General features: G+C 48.2%; 1 protein-coding gene across 2 annotated transcripts; it reads left to right on the top strand.

Moving 5' to 3' along the window:
* Window positions 1–3,836: 3,836 nt before the first annotated feature.
* LOC144943925 (5'-3' exonuclease PLD3-like) lies at window positions 3,837–22,365 on the top strand. 2 transcript variants are annotated; one of them, XM_078871794.1, is made up of 10 exons: window positions 3,837–3,906; window positions 5,743–5,900; window positions 10,249–10,432; window positions 13,051–13,168; window positions 15,207–15,334; window positions 15,844–16,044; window positions 16,867–17,006; window positions 18,391–18,556; window positions 19,680–19,779; window positions 20,839–22,365. In XM_078871794.1, exons 2-10 carry the CDS (start codon window positions 5,770–5,772, stop codon window positions 21,054–21,056), a joined length of 1,386 nt encoding a protein of 461 aa, XP_078727920.1. In that variant the 5' UTR covers window positions 3,837–3,906; window positions 5,743–5,769; the 3' UTR covers window positions 21,057–22,365. The 2 variants fall into 2 exon arrangements, with proteins under 2 accessions (XP_078727920.1, XP_078727919.1); XM_078871793.1 differs by lacking the exon at window positions 3,837–3,906 and adding an exon at window positions 4,454–4,753.
* Window positions 22,366–22,649: the final 284 nt, after the last annotated feature.

Raw genomic sequence — 22,649 nt, 5'->3', positions numbered from 1 at the left:
TTTTTTGTTGTTGCTGCTGCTGCTACTGCTGAAACGGTCACTTTCCCCATGGCTTAGTTGTGTTGACCGCACAAATAACAACACCCGTGCCACAGACACAGATGCACGTGGAAGAGCACTGTGTCACCCCATCAGCAGCATTTGCTCAAGCAAATAAACTCCGGATTAGTTTCGCCCTTCTGTGTCTCATCAGCAGAATCAGGCTGGCTGAATACTGCTTGTTAAACCAGATGTCAATGGTGATGACACTTCCTCTAAACAATGGGCCCCTCTATTAAATATTCTTGACAGTATCCCGTGCTATATATTCTTAAAAAGGCCGAATATAACGTATTTATATATTTGTTTTCCTCGATAACTTTCAGTTCTCTTTCATGTACTATAGTCCCATTAAATGTAACTTATTGTTCGGCAAGTCGGCAAACGAAACCACCATTTTAAACTTAACAATTTCGCAGGCTACGTTACGAGGCTGTGTGACCTGAGCATCGTGAGAGATGGGTGGCAGATTGGGGGAGGCCGTCATCCAGCAGTGGATCGAGGATGGCTGATACCGACGGTGACGGAGGGGCAGTTTGTTTGAGAAATAAAAAATGAAGTTAGCTCTAAAAGATTTAAACTGAATTTTTAAAAAAATATAATTGCCATTCAAATGACGATTGGCACTACAAAGGAGGATCCCAGCTATGATTGTCTTCAGATTGCACCTCGGAATTTGGAGTGGGAGCTTCACCAACAAACACATTTGTACTAAATGATGCATGCTTTGCAGAACGATTTGTATTTGCCGCATTCCATCGACTTTACACTTCAAAGAGCAGAAAACGGCGACTCGAGTGCACTCTGCATGGATTGCAGTGTTCAGTGGCACGTGTGTGTACTTGCAGCATTTGGGATGCTGCCATGACGCGATGGGTCGTCATCACACTGGACTTGTCATGCAGATTATTTGGTGATGCTGCTGCGTTGGCAGTGGTTCACAAGCAACAACAACAAACAACACACTCTTAGGTTTTTTCGGTAAAGTCACGTAGGTAAAAGTAAATAATAAAAATAATAGAAATAATAATATAACTATAATAATAACTCTAATTCCAAGATACAAGCTCTTAAATACAAGTTGGATTTTTGCCTCACTTGATACAGTAAATTTAGCTGTGACGGTCCCACCTGATGATGGAGACTTGTGTTGCCTCCGAAACGTCGTGATTTATTATTTTATTTCTATAAAATGTATTATTTATTTTTACCTACGTGACTTCTAGAACAAATAACACCTCAACACGTTCGTCAATAACAATAACTGTGGCAATGGTTCTCCTTCATAGAACGTAAATATAAAAGTGTAAAGTCTCCAAGCGTTATCCACTCTCTCTCTCTGGCTTCTCTACGTTGTCCAGAGGTCACCAGTTAGATCTCCCGGCGTGTACGCGCCAACAGTGGACGAGTTTCTCTGAAGGAGAGATGGTGCCCGACAGGTCCCTCACCGTGCAGATAGTGCGATTACATCAGCTGGGGTGCAGGTGCTAAGCGGAATGACGCGTGAGAGATCAGATTCCTTATCTGAATCTTTATTTCGACTGGAGGAATCCGATGAGCCACAGAGCTCTTTATCACAGGCGTCCAGATGTTGACAGCTTCGGGAGGCCTGCAGCCAGCAGTGGACAGATCATGGCTGATGACACTGAGGCTCGGTAGCTCTCGAGATTGGAATTAGGACGTGGGTGGGGCGTGCGCGCGGCGAGGGCAGGTTTACAGAGACAATCGCACTAGACTGGACGTGTGGAATTTCTCCCAATAGCTCAAGGGCCCTGCCGAGGGTGACGAGCACCCAGGGACTGCACGGACTCACGCGGTTCTGCTCGAACGTGATGTCCGTTTCGCACCGCGGGCTGGCAGACGCTCCCAGCGCGCGGGGAATCGTGACGAACAGAAGCGACCTGGCTATCACTAGCGACTGCTTATCTCGTGGAAAATTCGTAGCAGCCAAATACTCGAAAACGCGTGGATATGTTGATTGTAAATGTGGAGGGAAAAACTGGAGGAGCCGGAGAAATATCCACGTGACCACGGGGAGAGAGAGAGAGACACGCAAACTTAGAATATACAGCAGGCGTCAGGGTTGGGATTGAACCCACGACCTCCTGTATACCAGGAGAGGTAATTAACACCTCCTGGCCAGCGTGGCACCCAGCACGCGAGAACAACCCGAGAACACAACGCGCCCGACCACGCCGATCTTGTCAAGGAGCGTGAACCATCATCAGGCAAACTCCGGTCATCCTTGCAGCAGCAGCAGCAGCAGCGGCTTTTGGATAACCATCAAACAAAGACGGTCACCGCATCGCGCGCTTTCAGATGCGCTTCTGCGGCCGTCTGGAACGCTTTTTCTTCTAGTATTAGGAAGCCATTGGAGCGATGCACTTTTGAATCTCGATTTAAAACGAATTTCTTTAGAACAGTTTTTTGTGTTTAGTTTTTATTCGTCCTTCCCCCGCAACTCCGATTAGCACAGCTGGCTACGTACGGTGCGAAAGAAGTTCAACATACATACATCGCAGAGCTACGGAACACAGCCCCGTTACTCCTTTGATGAGGAAGGCACTTGACTTTTGAATATAATTACGTGTAGTTCATGCTTAATTCGTTGAAAGTTTTGACTCTAATTAATTAAGGCCCGCTATTTCAAAAGGTCGAATAAAAAAGAGTATTCCATTAAGGATTGTTGTTGCAGTCCTGTCATATTATTCATGACGGAAACAAATAATAAAAAAAAACAATCTTGCCCCTTCAATATTGAAGCCCAGAGTCATTTTCACACGTTGGTAGCAAGGCTGTCATTTTTTGGGAGGACATTCAGAGAAAATCACGCGAACGCGTGAGTACATGTTGTGCTCAGGATGTCTCCCAGAATGTCTCCTCTAGTTTACACAGCGATGGGCTCGTAATCATGCGCGCGGTGGGGAAATTCTTGGACCAGGTATCCAGGCACCGTTGTCTTTGGCAGTGTGGGCTGTGGAGGCCAAGGTGCTTTGGACCGCTGACAAGGCGCTGCTTACGCAGGTAAGCATCATCGAGCAGTGGATGTTGTCGCTATGTTGGAACAACGGTTTGGCTCTTGTGCGAGTCTTGGGTGTTTTTTTTTATTGCATTGCATTCGTAGAAAACACGCAAACACATTGATAAAAACGTTGTATTCCACGTTTGCATCGTGATAACAAACTCAAAACATTCGTCCATAACACCGTGGCCTTCGGAGGAAAAGTATATAAAAGGCGACGTTTCAGGCGATGGCCCTTCTCCATTGCGCGAAACGCACCCCCATGATGATATACTTTTCATTTGAAGGCCACCACTGTATTATTGACGAAGGTGTTCAGCCGGATTATTATTTGTGTGTGTGCATCGACGCAGAGGACGTGGACATGGAGAGCCATGCATGTGCGTACGGATCCCCATGTCGCAGCAGCAATCTCAAGTTTGCAACAACAAAAAAAGGTTGAATCTCGAACACGAAAATATATATATATCATTGACGAGCTACTTTCGCTCACGACTATCCCCGATTGTCTCCGAAATAAAGTTGTTGGCTGCGAGTCGTGATACGCTGTTGATGGGCACATCAGCAAGTTTAAGGTGGGGGGGAGGGGCAAACTCCACACCGTGCCCACTCCTCCCGCCGCGCCTTCAAACTAAACCCGAAGTGTTACATCTGACACCGTGACGTCGAAGCGCGGGACCCCCCCCCCCCCAAAGCGCGGGGCCCGGGGCGGTCACGCCGATTCGCCGTGTACCCCAGGGAGGGCTCTGTGAGCAGTGGCAGAGCGGACTGGGGCCAGGAGTCCGACTGTGAAACACAGAAGAAGAACTCTTCTGTGACTCCAAGCTTCACTACACACCGCCTTGGTGCCGATTCCACTGCAGATGCATTGTCGACTTGCCTGCACGCTTACACATTCATGCGCTTTTTTTTGTTCGCTTGTAAAGGAAACGATTGATGGATGCGGAGGGTCCGAGTCAAGCACTTACTTCTTATTCTGCTTCGCCATGCGACCGGCCCATATAAACAATCACACCATCATCACCATCATCCGTTTCGAGATTATACTTCTCCGTTCCTTCCACCATGTCCATTGTAACTCTGCAAGTCGCTCGTCAGCCGACGTCGTGCAGCTGCTGTTGGGTGCCGTGCGTGTGGCGCACAGCGCGCGCTGGCACCGTGCCCGACACCCGGCCGCTTCCCCCCCCTCTCCCCACCACCACCACCCACCACCACCCACCACCAATCCACCCACCGGCCCACCCGACCCAACCCCACCACCACCGCCTCTCCTCCCCTCCACTCTCCTATCAACACTCCCCCTGACCCACGCAGCCCGTGCTTGCTATACCACCACCCACCACCACCCACCACCACTACCATTCTTCGGCAGACTCTTCAACGCAGACGTCCACACACCCCACCCACCGCACCGCCCTTTAAAAAAGGCACACTCGCAATCAAGCCGCCACAACGATTTATTTGCCTTTGACGTTGGACGTGATTATACCGACACACACATATATATAGTGTGTGTGCGCATATAGTGTGTGCGTGTGTCAGGCGTTATGTCCAAGTTGACCGATCGTGAGTGTCTCTCTTAACGGGGGTTGGTTCAACTCATCTTGGCAAGTTCCAATGAAGGAAGAGATCATGTATGAGCTATGTGACCACAAGATGTACATGCATGTGCCGTGCAACACGAGACGACAGGTAACGTGTCGATTGCGTTCAAACGTCACTTTTCGCTTTCACGTTGCTTCGTTGTGAACGGCTTACTCACAAACACGTCACTTTGACGTTACCTGCTCCGAGTTACACGTTTTATCCACTCGATATCTTTCGTAAATGGTTACTGTGACAATTGCCATGCGCTGTTTCCTCTCTCCCCCACTCAAAATAAATCGGGTTAACTCTGTTAAATGTGGCAAAGTGTTGAAACAATACTTGTTTGTGTGTGTATGTACTGCAGAGCATTATACCCTTTATACAAAATGCCTTGTTATATTGAATCTGTAATGCGGAATTTCACACGCAACACTGAATTGTATTTATACATGTCCCCGTAAATGCACTGCGTAGTTCGAACAACATAGCAGGCATACACTGCTTCCTAAATTTGACATCTTTCCGTGATTTTTAATGTTCGGCTAATAATAAAAACGTGAAGTTAATGTATCATGTAGTGCGATGTGCCGTGTTCGTGGTTCGGTCTGGGTGATTGCTCACAGTGCTCGCCCGAACAATGTGTACGTCAACCACGCTGATTATAATTGTGTGGTATTACTGCATATCATTTTGTGCCAAACTAGAACCTGTGCCGTAAAGAGAGAGCGAGAGTCCTTGCTGCTAAGATACGGTGGTTTCACCAGCGTTGATTCGAGCAAGCGTGATTGCTGATGAGCAACTGCGTGTCGAAATCCGTTCACAGTTTCTCTATGCACGTTGAACTTATTTCCAAACTGCACGTAGCCGGGTCAAACTGTACCAAATCACGCTGCTGAACGCATTCACTCACGCCAGGAGGTTGTGCGGCTGATGAGTTGTTCAAGAAAAAAATATGTTTGCTCTGTGGGGAGACGAATATGTGGAGGGGAGACATTGCTTATTTATTTTATGCATCGACATGTGGGGGAGGGAGGGGGGTGCCTTGGGTGAGTGTAATTCTAACCCCCACCTCGGCCTCGATTCGTATCGTGCAGAGGAAGAAAAAAGAGAAGAGATGGCTGATGACTTTCCTTCTGGTGGTGGGACTCTTGCTGGTGGGCGCCTTTCTGCTGCTGCCACTCTTCTGGGATTCGGAAAGCCAGGGCCAGTCTGAGTCGGAAGGGGTCATCGCAGTGTGTGAGGACTCGTGCAGGTACTGGGAGTGCGTGACGCGTCAGTGGTGGTTGTTGTTGTTGTTGTCAGGGCCTCTCATTCGATATTTTGCGACGACGACGACAAAAAAAAACGTCGCTTGCAATCTTGTTAGAGGGATTACCGAGAGTAAGGCAACTACTAATCGCTGGAGTTTAGAGTACGGCGCAAAAGTATAATCCGATGAACAGGTTTGTCAAACCTATAATATAGGGTTTTGGGTTAGATCGCGTAAATAAATGCGTCGTTAAACCCGCCACCACTCGACACAGCCAATTAGTAAGGTTTGTCACGTCAACAGAACAATTCGTTACTAGTACAGCACAGCGGTGTGTTGGAGGGCAAAGCCACAACATTTAAAATCTGAGTTCGACGTTTCGTGAGTAATTTCAACAAGCATCATCTGGCGACAGGCAGATGATGATAACCTGATGATGCTAATCTGGCTGTCGCCTGATGATGCTGGTTGTAATTACTGGCGAAACGTCGTACTCCAATTGTAAATGTTGTGGAATTACTATTTAAAGCTTTCGTGACTGCAGGGATTCATCTTCTTGGTTCTTTCGGTAAAGTCACGTAGAAGGGAAGTAATAAAATAATAAAAATAAAACATAATAAAACAATTATTTTATTACTTCCCTTCTACGTGACTTTACCGAAAGAACCAAGAAGATGTGGAATTACTGTCCAACACACCGGCGTGCTGTACTAGTGACGAATTGGCACGTTCTGTTGACGGGACACACATTACTAGTTGGCTGTGTCGGGTGGTGGCGGGTTTAACGACACATTTATATATTTACGCGATCTAACCCAAAAAAAAACCTCTTATGGATAATATTGTTCGTGGAAGCCTACGCGTTAAACTGTTAGATGCGGTGCCGTGAGGACAAAGTAAGACGATATGGATGTGGCAACATCATTCCTGCAACAGCGTCCCCAGACTGTTCTGGATGAAATTAAGCACTGAGTTTTTTTTGTTTAATCCTCAAGTGTCCACCGGCAATCCGGTATCCAACGATTCTCTCCCACCAACCACCCTCATAATTCGATAAATGATGCCGGGGTCAACAATTTGACTCAATAATTGATTATTATATTACATTTTACACTGTGGTGTTGAATGTCGTGCCTCTTTGGGGGCTGCAGTGATCACATGAACCCATTACTCAGATAACTATATAAAGATAAAGGCCCACAATAGAGCTATTTTTGTTGGGTTAGATCGCGTAAATATAAACGTGTTGTGAAACCCGCCACCACCCGACAGCCAATTAGCAAGGTTTGTCACGCGAACATCACATTTCAATTCGTTACGAGTGTAGTGGTGTTAACTACTCGCTGTTCGCAAACTGAGAGAGCGGATCGTAAACAAGGTTTTCCCGCTCAATCAAACGGTCAGGGTCAAATGGGGTGAGGTAGGATCCAAACGCCAGATTTGGAAGGACCAATCGGAGGGTTCCACAAGGTGGCCGGGGATTGGACAACCCGGCCCCGGCCACGAACAGGTATAAAAGCCAGAGCGCTGAGAGCTATTGGCCAGTTCTGCTACACGAAGACCCAAGTCGGCCAAAGACATCTAGGACCCTGGACCAAGCCTTCCAGCCCTTGTCAGGGCTGGGGCTCAGAGTAACCAGTGGTCAGGGGAGATAGGTCCTGGATAGGACCCTGGCTCCCAGCCTTCCAGCCCTTGTCAGGGCTGGGGCTCAGAGTAACCAGTGGTCAGGGGAGATAGGTCCTGGATAGGACCCTGGCTCCCAGCCTTCCCGCCCTTGTGAGGGCGAAGGGCTCAGAGTAACCAGTGGTCAGGGGAGATAGGTCCTGGATAGGACCCTGGCTCCCAGCCTTCCCGCCCTTGTGAGGGCGAAGGGCTCAGAGTAACCAGTGGTCAGGGGAGATAGGTCCTGGATAGGACCCTGGCTCCCAGCCTTCCCGCCCTTGTGAGGGCGAAGGGCTCAGAGTAACCAGTGGTCAGGGGAGATAGGTCCTGGATAGGACCCTGGCTCCCAGCCTTCCCGCCCTTGTGAGGGCGAAGGGCTCAGAGTAACCAGTGGTCAGGGGAGATAGGTCCTGGATAGGACCCTGGCTCCCAGCCTTCCCGCCCTTGTGAGGGCGAAGGGCTCAGAGTAACCAGTGGTCAGGGGAGATAGGTCCTGGATAGGACCCTGGCTCCCAGCCTTCCCGCCCTTGTGAGGGCGAAGGGCTCAGAGTAACCAGTGGTCAGGGGAGATAGGTCCTGGATAGGACCCTGGCTCCCAGCCTTCCCGCCCTTGTGAGGGCGAAGGTCCTGAGCGACCAGAGGTCAGGGACCCGCCGGGCCAGCGGCGGGTCAGTGTGCCTCCCCTAGGTCCAAGCCGGAGGACGCTAGGGCTAGCGGGGAGATTAGATAGACAGCAAGTCCGGAGGCTGGTCCTCCTAAGAATAGGAGCTAAGCGTGAGTGTGGAGCTGTACAAGGTCCGGAGGCTGTATCTCCTCAGGGTAACGGGTGAGGGGACCATATACCCCTTTGTGTGATAAGGACTGTGTAATAAGACAACTAACAGTGTGTGCCATAAGAAGTTTATAAGTCCGTCCTTTACAACACTGCACGAGTACCAGCACATCGGTTGTGTGTTGAAAAGTAAACGCACAACATTTACAATTAATATGTATGCGATATAACCCCCCAAAAAAACCTCGTGGATAATATCGGTCGAGAAAGCCTCCGTGTTCAAGGTAAAGGTGCAGCCCTGCAGTGTCCTGCTCACTCCGCTGATGGTGGAAAGGCCCCCACTAGGCGGAGCTAGTGGGGGCTCTGATGGTGGAAACGGGAGTTCAGCAGAACATGTGTGCGCGTGTGCGTGTAATCTCTTTCCTTTAGAGTTTCTCTCAAAAATAAATCCCCCCCCCCCCCCGTGCTCATTCAACGGAGGAATCGCAAAATCGACACGAAATCTTTCCTAAATCCACCGCTCCATCTCTCTCTCGCTCTCCTCGTGGCGAGCAGACATTGGCATCGAGCTCCTGAGCAGATTTCTGCCATCGTGCCCAAGTAGAACAGAATCGCGAGCAGCCTCGCATCTGCCCAGTCAGCGAGGCGCTGTTCGTGCTCTGGGCGAACGCAGCTTCTGCTAACGGGGTGCGAACTTTGGTGGCCTGGCTGTGTGGGAGGCTGTGCCGGAAACGCGTTCCGAATCTCGCCTTGCCGGTGGTGTCATCTATTCGTGGCAATGGGACTATATCTTCTTGCTCATATATTTGACATCGCCTTTTTTTGGCGTGCAATAGCAGCAGCACCACCATCATCAGCAGCAGCAGCGGCGTCGTCGTCGTCGCTGTTATCGTGTTCGGCGCACGCCGAGGGGTTTCACGCGCACCGCGCCATTCCCAGCCACGCGTGGTGCGTGGTGGTCTCTTGTTCCCTGATTAGCCCCCGTGGATGTCTGTGGGCAGTTGGCCAGGGCGCGGCGAGGAAGCTGTCGCAGGCGAACTGTGGGAGTTGCCGCGGGTGGGGAGGTCGGGGGTCCAGTCGGTGGCTCGATGCCCGGGGCTGTACGCAATCCTCCGCGCCTCTCCCTCCCACCCCACACACGGATTCATTGTCAATGCAATAGACGAGCACAGGGGCCCCAATCACTTGTCAGTATGAGTGGAGCCATCATCGACAACCATTGTCTGGGTCCGTGTGGGTGGCTTCCCATCTGGAGTTCAACTCCCAGTCTCTGAATTCCCTTGCGGCTTCGGGGCTTGTGGTCCGCGAGTGCGGGGTGCGCTACCAGGTGTCCTTCCTCCGCACCACCGATTAGCACGGTTAGCAACGTACGGTGCGAAAGAAGTTCAACATACTTGATGATGATGGTGAAGATGTGATTTTTATTTAAGCGCATTTCACAACACAGCTCTCAGTGCACAGGCTGGTGCCATGTCTAACACATTATTACAACTCGTTGGTGAAATTCAAAGTACAGACGATAATAATAATAATGAGGGTTAATATAACGTCAATGTAAAATGTTGAATGCTGCACAAAGATTGCATTGGCATTAGTGCCCTGTGCCAAAAAGCCAAATTTTTACACGGCCAGCGGCTGCCGTGTGGCAGGGGGATGGAGAGGGATGGAGAGGGGGTGGAGAGAGGGATGGAGAGGGGGATAGAGAAGGATGGGCGCCTCAAACAAGGTGGGCATTTGGAATGCGTCAACATCGCCACTCGGAAGAGACAAAGGCGGGTCCCGGCGTGGTTGCTGCCCACCTTACACCCCCTGGTCTGGCCGTGCCGGCCTTCATAGGCGCTGCTACTCGCTAACAACACTTGCCCCGACGGTCTGTTCAGGCGTGGGGGGGGGATCTTTGTCTTTGTCGCGTGTCAGTGCCTCGCTGATGGAGAGCGTTCCCGACGGCATGGCGTACGGCCCCAACGCGTCCATGCTGCAGCCCCTGCACCCGGGATGGACGCGGCTCGCTCGCTCGGCCCAGCGCACGCTGCAGGTCGCCTCCTTCTTCTGGACCCTGACGGCCAGCGACCTCGGCCTCAACGAGAGCAGCGCCCAAGAGGTGACCCCCCCCCTCCTTCCCCCCCCCCCCGCGCCAACTCGTGCCCCGCTCGTCTGGGGTTCTCGGTTTGCTTTTTGTCAGGTTGACACGGAGGAGTCTTTCGCGAGCAATGTCATCCATAATATCGCTTTTTTGGCGGTTAGATCGCGTAAATATATAAATGTGTCGTTAAACCCTCCACCACCCGACACAGCCAATTAGTAAGGTTTGTCATGTAAACATAACGTGCCGATTATTTACTTGTACAGCACGCCGGTGTGTTGGAGAGCAAATCCAGAACATTTACAATCTTGCTTTCGTGGTGGTTCCCAGGGGCGCAGCTACCTAACAGCTGGTGGGGGGGGGCTATGCAAGATCCGACTGTGCCCCCCCTCCCGACTCGCTTTTACTTAAATAGCTGCGGATGGTTTTTAACCCCACATAACAATAATATGTCGGCTACAACTACAACTTTATATATTATTATTTTTGACTTTACCGAAAGAACCAAGAATATGAATCCCTGCAGTCACGAAAGCTTTTAATAAAAATTAATATATATTATTGTTCTAATTTTTTAAATATTTTTTCCCTTAACTTTTATCACTCGTTAATCTGTTGATTCAGGGCCCCCCTTGTAGCCGACTAGGTCCGTGTGCGTCGCATCACGCTGCCACATGCCCCCCCCCCCCACCTCAGTAGCCCCTATGGTGGCGCAGCGCGTGTTTGTGAGTCGTTGGCAGCACAGCTGGCGCCTCTGACAGTCATCTCAGTCAGCCAGCCCAGGGCACCTGCTGGGTCTGTCCCGTGACCTCCCGTCACGTGGTTCTCAAAGTGGACCTGGCCTGGCACAGGCGCCGTGGTGGCGTCGCCGTCACTCGTTGGCGAATAGCGGCCGTGTGGGTATTGGGGGAGCGGTGGGGCAGCGCTTGGCACGCGCTGCACGCTACGAACCGGACCACCCGAGTCAGAGTCTCTCTCTCACGGCCAACATCGGTGACGGTTATCTGAACGGGTCCCTTGGGCCTCCCTTAGGTCGACTCAGGTTCAAATTAGTATGCACGTGGTGTGACGTGTAAACATCGCCACAAGGGAGACAAAGGCGGCCGGGCGTGCACACCCTCGCGTGCTCGCTATATTCGAATTCCATTTGTCATTGGCTTGTGTGATCAGAACGTTCTCTGACCAGACGAACACCTCTGTAAGGTGGCTTGCACAGCAGTGGGCTTGCATCTTCCCAGGATGGCTGGCCCTGGTGGTGTGATGCATCATTACCCCGATGCGTGTGCATCGCAATTCAACGATCATTTACCTAAAACTAGAAAACACGAAGAGGAATTTGCCCCCTTCTCAAACCGAAGCCAAGAGCCGCCTCTGACCCAGCCCTGACACAGCAGGCACTGCCAATGGAGTGGAATATAGTGGCTGTTGTTGTTTTTAATTGCTTCACAGTTGTTGCGTGGGGTCGCTTTCTTTTGTTAAATATCAAACGCACATACCGGAGAGATGTATTCAGATACGCACGCCTCATTTACGGGGTTGACCCAGCCCTCGCAGGAGAAAGGTTCACGTCCAGTTTTAGCCAGGGGCAAGCGTTTTTGCAAATGCCAAGAATTCGGGGCTGTGACCCACCGCCAGGACAGTTTGCCACTCTTGCAAATCATGTCACAGTATCTGTCCCTTGGCTTATTACCGTGCAGATATAGGAATGCAGTATTCCGATTGCCGCCAGAGCATTAATATTCTCCAGACTTAATATGTTTCAGTGGCAAGGTCACAATCACACACTTCTTTGCTGACCAAAATGTGTTAATTGTGCACATACAGTTATTTTTTATTTTACATATTTGTCTTGTCGACAGAAATCTAATTACGATTTCAAGTACACATTCGCAAGCTAATCAGTTATAGCTACTAAGTACATTCATTTTTTTTCCTTCATGAATGCTTTGAGCAGTTCCAAAAAAAACTGCTTTAAGTTGGGTATCATCATCATCATCATTTACCATGGTCAATCCACTGGTAGATGAAGATGCCCCTAAGCCGCCACAACCTATCGTCACCCTGCGATGGCGACAGGTTGTGTGTGGATGGGGGTTATCTGACTGACTGTACTTCTTCACGCTGGTCAGTGATGGTTGGTGAATGCGGAAGGGAGCTCCAGGTCAGATCAAATATCACGAGCCGCTAATATTCGCCATGACCAGAAATATAACTCCGATTGGCGGCTTCACAGTATGTCTGCATGTTGAACCTCCTTCGCACCGTACGTAGCCAATCGTGCTAATCGGAGGTGCAAAGTGCAGTGCACCAAATAGAATGATATTACTTTAAAAAATATGTTCATAGTGTTCTGCAGTGCAGCATTTTCAAAGCATCTGCCATAGGAAAACACACACACACTTGTAGTTATTTTAGTTTGTCTGCGACAATATTCTTTATTAAACACACAAGTGCTGTGTGTGCTTTTTTTTACAGTTTTTCTAAATTATTCATTTACACGTAGAGACAAACGAGTTAGATAATTTCCAATGTGTAAAGTCATTGTGGTATGCCCTCTACGCCGTCCGCAATGTCAACAATAGCCACACTTTCTCTCGGTGCAATGATGTTGTTTTAAAGTCACTGCTTCCTTGCAGGGAAAAGACCTCTTGGATCTGCTGCTATCGCTGCCTTCCAAGGGTGTAGCGGTTTCAGCCGTGTCTAGCAACAGCATCGTGTCCGAAAGCACCGACTTTGCTAACCTCACAGCCGCAGGTACACAAAACCTAACGAACACCCACCTGTTAAATGTCTCCATCAGAGAGAAAGTCATTCTCGAGGTGGCCAACATTTTTCACTAAAAGAAACGACCTTGTTGGTGTTTTATGTTTAGTTTAGTAGCATACCACAGTGGTGGATAAATGCGAGTCAGTGGCAGATCCTGTGGCCTCGAAATCCACTGCAGAGGAATTTGTGGTTTTGTGTTTGTCGGCTCTAAGACGTGCTTTCGTGTTGTTCGGCACAGTGTCCGACGTTTCCATGCGCTGGCAGAACTGAATATAAATCAAATCAGTTTCCTAAAACAAGCTGCCGACGGCACGTGGAACAAAACGTCGGACATCGTGCAGAACGACACGCGGCACTACCCAGGCACGCGCCGGAGAGCTGGCATGACCCAAAGCATAATTTGACCATTTTAAGAAGGGCTCGGCAAAGTTCGGAATGTTGACTGCCAGTGAAAGACGCGGACCATATTGTCCCCGAGGAACAGGAGCGATTTTTACGCGTGAAACGACGATTGATTCTTTTGTTAACAATGCCTGCGTAAACGCATTCGGCGACGTAACTTATCACTGTATTTATAACGTATGCAAATTATATGCACATTACACAATAATATACATTTAGGCTAATGGAATGAAAAGCGTAGACCAGCCGAGACAGAACGTATGAGACAGACAATACAAAATGAGACGTAGTTAAAACAAAAAATCCGCCAAAAATATGAAATCCTTTATTAGAATCATGACGTCAAATCGTGGCGATTCATTCCATCGTCGGGGAAGGTGAATTGATGATAATAATAATTATACATTACATTTATAAAGCGTATTTCTAATGTGTATTCAAGGCGCTGCCTTGAATTGATTGCTGTTCAGTAAGTTGGTGATGCTGGAATTTGGTCAACACTAAAGTTTAATTAGTGCAGTATTTCTTACCTCCTGCCAAGTACGCGCACACATGCCTTTGACACGATTGCTCCCAGCAGACAATGAAGCTAAGCCCAATTTTGGAATGAAACATTTCGACGATAAAACTACCAGCGTGCAAAAAAGTGCGTGACTGATTACATGCAATGTATGGCTGCACGACACGAATGCAATTACTCGGAGTATAAATGCATTGCAAATTGACGGTTGCAAGGCCCTGTGTTTTATGACGCATGGTCTCAACTCTCAATTCGTTATCTCACATGATGATGATGATAAAAAATAAACTCTCTTGCCATCTTTTGTTATCACAGGAGCACAAATGAGGCACACTTTAGGAAGAGTACCTTAGGAAAATACAACTTAGAAAATGATAATTTGGTAATTTATACTTTCGTGGTATTTATTTTCTGGTGATTACACGCAGCACTGTGGAGGCATCGAGGGTTGTTGGACTACACGAAGGTTGTGCAACACTCTACCTGTGTGATTGAAGGTGCCATCGCCTGGCTTGCCAGGATGAGGCAGCACAGCAAGTTGACTTTTCTCCATCTCTACGGGGATAGAGCGTTGGCCCCTCGCACGCGTGGATTTTATGCGTGTGCTCCGGTTTCCTCCCACACTCATAAAACATAAAAAAACGTATTTGCAGGATCCTCCTGAATACGAGTCATTGGACTCGTATTTCTGGATAATTAATAGTATAATTTTTCTTATTATTACAAATGCGGATGGTTTCGAGGTTTAAATTGTTGACAAAACCAAGCACGCTGTGTGGACATGTGAAGAGACGCGCTCACACACCGAGCTACAGCTGCTGCTCGACATGCGCGTGCTGTGGGGAGCGGTGGCGCAGCGGTTAGCGCGTTGCGCTACAAACCTGGCGTCACCAACATTAGGCCGATTCAGTATTAAATGAGTACCTGGTGCAAACAGATGCTCAACATCAACGCTGCGGTGACAAAGGCGGCCGGGCGTGGTGTTGGCCACCCACCCCCTCGTGTGCCGTACCATCCTTCATAGGGGGCTGGCTAACAGCACTCACCCCAGTAGTCTGTTAAGGCTACACGGGGATCTTTGTCTTTGTCTTGTCTGTGGTGCAGGAGCGCAGACCCGCGTGGTGGACATGTACCGACTGACAGGAGGGGTCATGCACAGCAAGATCTGGGTGGTCGACAGGAAGCACATCTTTATTGGGAGCCCGAACATGGACTGGAGAGCCATCACCCAGGTGCCGGATTTTCCAAAGCAACCCCCCCCCGTTCATGAGATAATGACACCAATTTACAACTTGAACAGTTTAACTTTAAAAGAAAAATACGATTGTGAAGAAAAAAAAAGGATTGAAAAGTTGTCTTTCTTGACCTCGGCTAATTATGTAGTCATAATATTACGTCCAAGTACAGTTATTGCCCTTCTTTATATACATACAGCGTATGAATGTGTTATAAGGAGTTGAGGCTCTTACATTTAGAAGTGTGATATGACAGCGATGCACAACTGGATTCGCAATGCAGAGGTCGCCGGTTCGCTTCAATCTCTCGACGCGGCAGCTCAAGCGATGGGGCAAGTTTCTTAAACCCCCCCCACCTCCAGCCCATCGCTTCTGTCCACCCAGCGGAGCGAATGGATTCACCGGAGTTCCTGAACGGAACATAATTCCAGGCTACTACCGCCATACATTTCGTGTAGTACTGTGAAGCCTGTTCATTAATCAGAGGCACTCTGCCCCCCACCTAGGTAAAGGAGCTGGGAATTGCCATCTACAACTGCAGCTGCCTGGGAGAGGACTTGGCCAAGGTGTTCGAGGTGTATTGGCTGCTCGGCCGCCCCAACGCCACCATCCCAGCCCACTGGCCCGCCAACCTGAGCACCAGCATCAACAAGGAGAAGCCACTGCAAGTGCGCCTCAGTGGCACGCCCACCGAGATCTACATCTCTGTAAGTGCAGCAACACCACCACCGCGAGCATCGTCGTCGTCATCTTCGTCACGCGCACGCGTCTCAGCACGCTTACCAGCCAGCGTATGACACAGTGCACATTACCGTCGTGTATTATATTATGTAATGTCATTTATAGCCCTTTGACAAGCCACTGTCGATTGAAGCCCTCACCATGTTGTGTCGGTTGGGGGGGGGTTGTTTGGCCATACTTCACCACGCTGGTCAGTGTCGGTTGGTGAAGAGAGGAGGCCCAGGATTTGTTGAGATTTCACTCACAACCGATGTTCGTTATTGCCCGGAATCAAACGCAGGCTTCCTGGAGCAGTGCACTAACCACTGCACCATCACTCCACCCCATGATTGGGTAACATCATAACTAAAACAAGTGTACTGAGAGTTAATTTATAAACCACATTAACACTAAACTAAGCCTCAATATTCCATGAGGTTGTATGTCAATATAAAGCAAAATTACGTACAAATTTACAATTTACTTTGTCACAAATGACATAAATTGTGATTGATGATGACAAAAATGATGGCCGATGACCAAGAGCAATGATGGGGGTGGCAGCCAAGGAATGGAATGAATGGAGCGATGAAGGCTGCTTGGGTAGGTCTCCATCCACCAGAGGATGACAATGAATGACGATACTGATGATGTAAGATCACGCATGAACCCACGGCACAGGCGCCGTGATGACGTCACCGTCACTTAGTGGCGAATGGTGGGGTATTGGTATTGGTGGCAATTTACGAAGTGCCCATCGCAACAAATGTTTGCCCACGTGACCCCTTGACCTTTCGCCTCTTCCGCAGAGTTCTCCGCCGAGCCTGTGTGCCACGGGCCGCACCTCCGACCTCGATGCCATCTTGAGCGTCATCGACTCGGCCCGGACGTTCGTGCACATCGCCATCATGAACTACTTCCCCATCAAGGAGTTCCACACACTTCCCAGGTGCTTCTCAAAAACAAGCGTCGCGCCAAATCCGCTCACGCTCGGCCTGGTTGCCGGATAACCCTTGTGGCCAAACCGAATTGGGGGCGTTGTCTCTTCAGAATCCGCATCTGCCCAGCTCAAGGGTTGGGTACAGAATTATTTTTCAATCGCATTTTTTTAAAGAATATAAACGAACAACTTAAGGAGCCATCCTAGCGTTGAGTAATTGCAATGAAATGCAACCTGTGAGTATAAATAAGCTCTATGTCGCATCATTATTATAAACAGGATATTATAAAATAGGCAGCTCTTCTTGTCAATAATCGGATTCAGCTTAAAATAACCACAGTTTACAAATGTGTGAAATAAAGCATCCCCTCATTGAAAACAATACACATCTGAACAAAATCCTGTCCGTGCGCAGACCGTTATCTCCGTGGGAAAAGAACAACATTTACTTGTTCGAGGCATTTAAATCCAGGAAGCCCATTTGAGAATGACACATCCTGTTCCTCGTATGTAACACAAAAATTACAGCCATTTGTCAATGTGGTGCCGGATGTAGGCCTCCCCAAACTGTGCCGGGCTTGGGCGTTCTTTCACCATACTTCACAACGCAAAATTCACTCCCAGCAATCTGTGTGGCCGATGGGATGTGTCAAACAAGCAATTCAGTTGTTGTTTGTTCTATGCTGAGGGAAAGATGTGGGCAGGAGTGCGAATTGGTTGCTTTCATTTGGGCTCACCACCCCAGTCGGTGTGGGTTGGTGCAGAGGCGACCCAGGACTGCTTCAGAAATCACTGAAGCAGTCCTGGGCAGCAATCCAACTTAGGTTGCCGTCTTCCCAGTGGTAGGATGATATATAGTGCAAGTTATCGACTCATACTGCTTACACTTGCAGTAGGGAAGCTTAAAGCTGCTACCACTGAGATCTTGGGTTTGAATCCCCGCAGCTGCCTGCTGTTAAATTTGGTTCCCAAGTGTCGTGAGTTGATGGTCTCAGCCTGGTCACAAGTGGACCGCACAAAGCACCATCACATTAAATTTAGTACTGCACTTAATTTAGCTAAAGTCTAACGTCTCCGTCACGTGACAAAATCTACTCTCATTGACGGAGCGGGTGGGCAGGTGCTGCCCCCTTCTGTGCGAAACAGAGGTCACGTGAGGATTGTCGGAGGCAGCTCTACGGCATCCGCTTCCGTGGGACAATTTCTAACATGAAGGGGTCACGCTGCGCTGCGGGAGATCCGTAACGCGACGTGATGCCGACCGCGCGAACCCGGCTACGCAATTATATATCCACTCCAAAGCCCTGTTCACATTTTTTTTACCGGATAAAATTGTTGGGGGATACAAAAAAAAACCCAGAGGCGCTAACCGGCAGCGCCGCTCACTCGCCAGGTACTGGCCGGCTATCGACGAGAGCTTGCGCCGCGCGGCCTACGAGCGGCGCGTCCACGTGAAGCTGCTGGTGGGCTGCTGGCACTACACGCGCACCTCCATGTTCATCTTCCTGCGCTCGCTGCAGGCGCTCTCCGACAACTCCACGGGCTGCGACGTCGAAGTGGTGGGTAGTGGCGGCGACGGCGGTGACGTCCTAGACCAGGGGTGTCCAAACTTTTTGCAAAGAGGGCCACATTTGATAAAGTGAAGATGCCCGGGGGCCAATAGTTAATTCTGACATTTTTTTAACCACAAAAGTTACATGAAAATACACACTTATAAAAAAATGTCATTGTCACAATTACCTTTATTTTTCAAATGACAATGTAACCAAATATAAGCCACTCAGGCAGACGTGAACAACTCTAAAAACGCAATTCTGCCTTTCATTCAGTCAGATAACATTGAACAAATTGTAAAGAATACCTTAAATTTCCATGAGTTTTATTATGTATTTATTCTGACAGAGCTGGCGAGCCATAAATAACACATTATAAGACCGAATCTGCGGGCCGTATGAAATCTGACCGCGGGCCGTGATTGGCGCGCGGGCCGAACTTTGGACATGCCTGTCCTAGACCATCGTCCAGCAGTTTGTTAGCCAGGGGTGCCCCCCCCCCCTGCCCGCCAGCAATCACTTGCTCACGCCACCGCTGGCCAAAGAGCCTCCCAGTGGAGGGAGCCTCGAGATAATGCCTCGAGATGAGGGTATTTTGATTCATTTTTCACGCTGATCAGAAAGCTTGGATATGGTGGGGAGTAGCCACGCTCTACTCCACCACGAATGAGCTGCCGTTCGACTAATTGTCGTACACCCACTTATACTGCCGGGGAGGAATTTAAGAAACTTGACCATTGCATCACGGGGGCCTTTGGCAGCCATGTGGATAGCCGAGTGGGTAAACATCATTGCTGGTGAGCTGGAATGCAGAGTTGATGGTTCATTTCCCATAATAAATGCAATCGTGTGATGGGGCATTGAGGAACATTTGCAGACAATGTTATTGTTAAGGCAATCTACCACGTTTGCTTTTAAACCTTCAACCTTCGTTTTTACGAGAGTGAATTCAACGCCACCATTTCTTCTGCCACCACATCGCAGCCTTTCACTTCCAGTGTCAAGTGTTACCGTGGGTGTACCACCACAGTGGCGGTCTCCTGTGGCTTACAGGGAGCTCAAGGACCCGTGTGCGTGTGATCTAACGATGAGGCTGACGCGAGCGCTTCTCTTGTTTGCCGCTCAACAGAAAGTCTTCAAGATCCCAGTCGACGAGCACCAGAAGTCGATTCCTGCCACTCGTATTTACCACCACAAGTTCATGGTGACTGAAAACACGGCTTACATAGGTAATGGACACCCTTACGGGCAAACACGACTGCAACCATACACCTATTACTCCCACGAAGGAGCATAAACCATCGCCACGCAAACTCCGGTCATCCTCGCAGCAGAGGCGGCTTTTGGCTAACCATCGAACAAAGACGGTTACCGCATCGCGCGCTTTTAAATGCGCTTTTGCGGCCGTCTGGAAAGCTCTTTCTTCCGATATTAGGAAGCCACTGGAGCTATGCCCTTTTAAATTTAGATTGAAAACTCATTTCTTGAGAACCGCCTTTTGTATTTAGTTTTGTTGTCCTTCCCCCATACCTCCGTGGGCTACGTACGGTGTGAATGAAGTTCAACATACATACATAATCACCAGCTCTAATAAAAGCAGTAGCATGATGGTCATTAAGCGAAACATTTTTTAAGTGAGCTACAATCATTCTACCACATTGGTTCGTGATATTTCTTAAAGGTTTTCACACAGCACAACACGATGAATAAACTAAAAACAAAGTTAATGTTTTATAATCGTTGAATACGCATGGATATTCACAATACGCAGATTTTCACTTCGAATTATAATAGTTTGAAATGTTAAATATCAGTGTCACCCAGCACCGTGCATATGTGTGCCACGTTATAGTTTCGGCTTAAAGTCGGTGGGACGGTTCACACCCAGGTGTTGAGAGTTAATGTTCTGTCTCAACTTCTTATATAATCCACACAATCACCACTGTCAATGAGCGTCACATAAGCCACATTTGACATTCCTAATCGCCTTAATCTATGGTTTGATCCACACTTGGAAAGTTGTGAGTTCAGTCATCCAGCTGAGGTTTGGCCTAAGTGAGATAATGAGACCTACAGTGTGTACCTTAAACTTAATCACCTCGAATAAACTGCGGTGTAAATATTGACAATTCTCCGAGCGCGTGGAACGAAACGTTGGACATCACGTCAAGCTACACAGCACAGCGGCGAACATCTACCTGCTGATATTCATGCATTCTCTAGCCTCGTCGTCTACTCCAGTGTCAACAGCCAACCTTCTAATCGCCTTCTTTCACATTCCCACCTAGGAACATCCAACTGGGCGGAGGACTACTTCATTGACACGGCCGGGGTCGGTCTGGTGATGAACGAGACCAAAGCCAAGCTCGGCACAACTCAGGGACCCGACCGGGGTACCTCGGGGACAGTTCGGGACCAGCTGGAGGCTGTGTTCTCCCGGGACTGGGACTCTGAGTACGCCCACAAACTGACCTCTCGCTGGGCCATGCAGAACATATGTCGCTGAGCGTTGTGCGCGAGGAACCGGCCCTCCAGGGCGAGGGGATTTCTTGCCGAAAAATCAACACGTGAATGGACCAATGGAATGTGTGGTTGAAATTTAGTTTTGTTAACTCATGGCATATCTTGCGTTTGATTCCATTTTGCCACTTAAATTTGGTTTGGCCACGCTTATTGTCTGCAGTCTAACCTGATTGACAATGAAGATTTAATGCGTGGAATTGAAATCAATTTGAAGAATTCTTTACTTTAAAAAAATCTATCGAAAAAACAGCACGTAATTCTCTTTATCAAGACCTTTAAAATGAAACAAGTGATTTGACTTAAGAGCATGCCTGCTACTTGCATATGGTACATAGCGTAGCGCATTGGTAAAATGTGGTGAAAGAGTATCTACTCTGCAGTGTTTTTTTGTAAATTGCGCACAAATATTCAGAATGACAACCGTGTGATGCTTTAAGAATGGACAAAACAGCTCACGGGTAAAGGGGCTGATTCTTAAAGCGGTGATCTAATTAAACTTGAATTCAAAAATATTTTTTGTTGTCACTGAATGTGGAAAAGCAATCACTGTAAATGAAGCAGACTGGTTGCTATCGTGTCCACTATATTTTATGTTAATTACGAATGCAAGGACGCATTTAAAACATTCATTACAAAGACCAATTTGCTAATTCTTTAGAATTAGCATTCAAGAGCCTCACAATATGACATGTGGATTTAACCTCAAATGGTAACATGGTACAGCTTCATGGGACACAACTATAATCTGGCCAAATACTTATCTGGAAAATTGTAAAAAAAACCACATTAGACCGCTGGAAGGTTAATCAGCTGCTGAATTTGGTACAAAATCGTATCCCATGAGTACACCATCACAATCTTCAAGTTCACTGGGTGAGCCAATTTAAACACGGCGAGCTGCATATGTGAGGGGTTGCATTTTTTTCCTGCTTTTCCAGTACGGTATATGTCGCTGTTGATGTTTTTATAAAATATAAATGTCGATGCAAAAGATTATCTTGGTTAATGCAGGGTAACAGTCCCCACGAGGGGCAGTATATTTGTTTATCAGTATGCGTTTGCCTTGTAGGCGTTCTGCTGGTTGAGGAGAGAGGACTTTTCTGAGACAGAAATTGAGATGCACAGATGTACTTTGAACGAGAGTGTACAGGATCCTCTCTGGAGTATTCTACTTAGTTCTGGGTCGGCAACCTTACAGAGAAGAAGAAAACTTGTTTTTGTCTTTGACCAAAATAGTTCGAGAGCCGCATCACACGCACAGCTTCCTGTATACAGCAGACGACAAACACATTCTGACTTAAATAAACAAAATAAGTGACGGAATAAACTTTGTCTCCTCAGTTTTTTCCCCCTCCCTTTAGCTATTCTTTAACAATGCAGTTTAAACTGTTGTAAATGTTGTTGTCACCGAGACATTCAACAGTGACCCATTCCCAGTGCCAGATTAAGCTAGTGCGAGGCCCTAAATAAAACAAGATATGAAAACACACATTTTTTACTTTCATAGTAAATTAATTGTATTTTTTTACTTGCTATACAGCCAGAAAATACGACAAATCGCTAACCTTAAACACCC

The sequence above is a fragment of the Lampetra fluviatilis genome, chromosome 33, assembly GCF_964198595.1.
Source record: "Lampetra fluviatilis chromosome 33, kcLamFluv1.1, whole genome shotgun sequence".
Taxonomy (NCBI): Eukaryota; Metazoa; Chordata; class Hyperoartia; order Petromyzontiformes; family Petromyzontidae; genus Lampetra; species Lampetra fluviatilis.
Note: the sequence above shows the minus strand (reverse complement) of the source record. Positions and strands in the feature narration are given on the sequence as shown.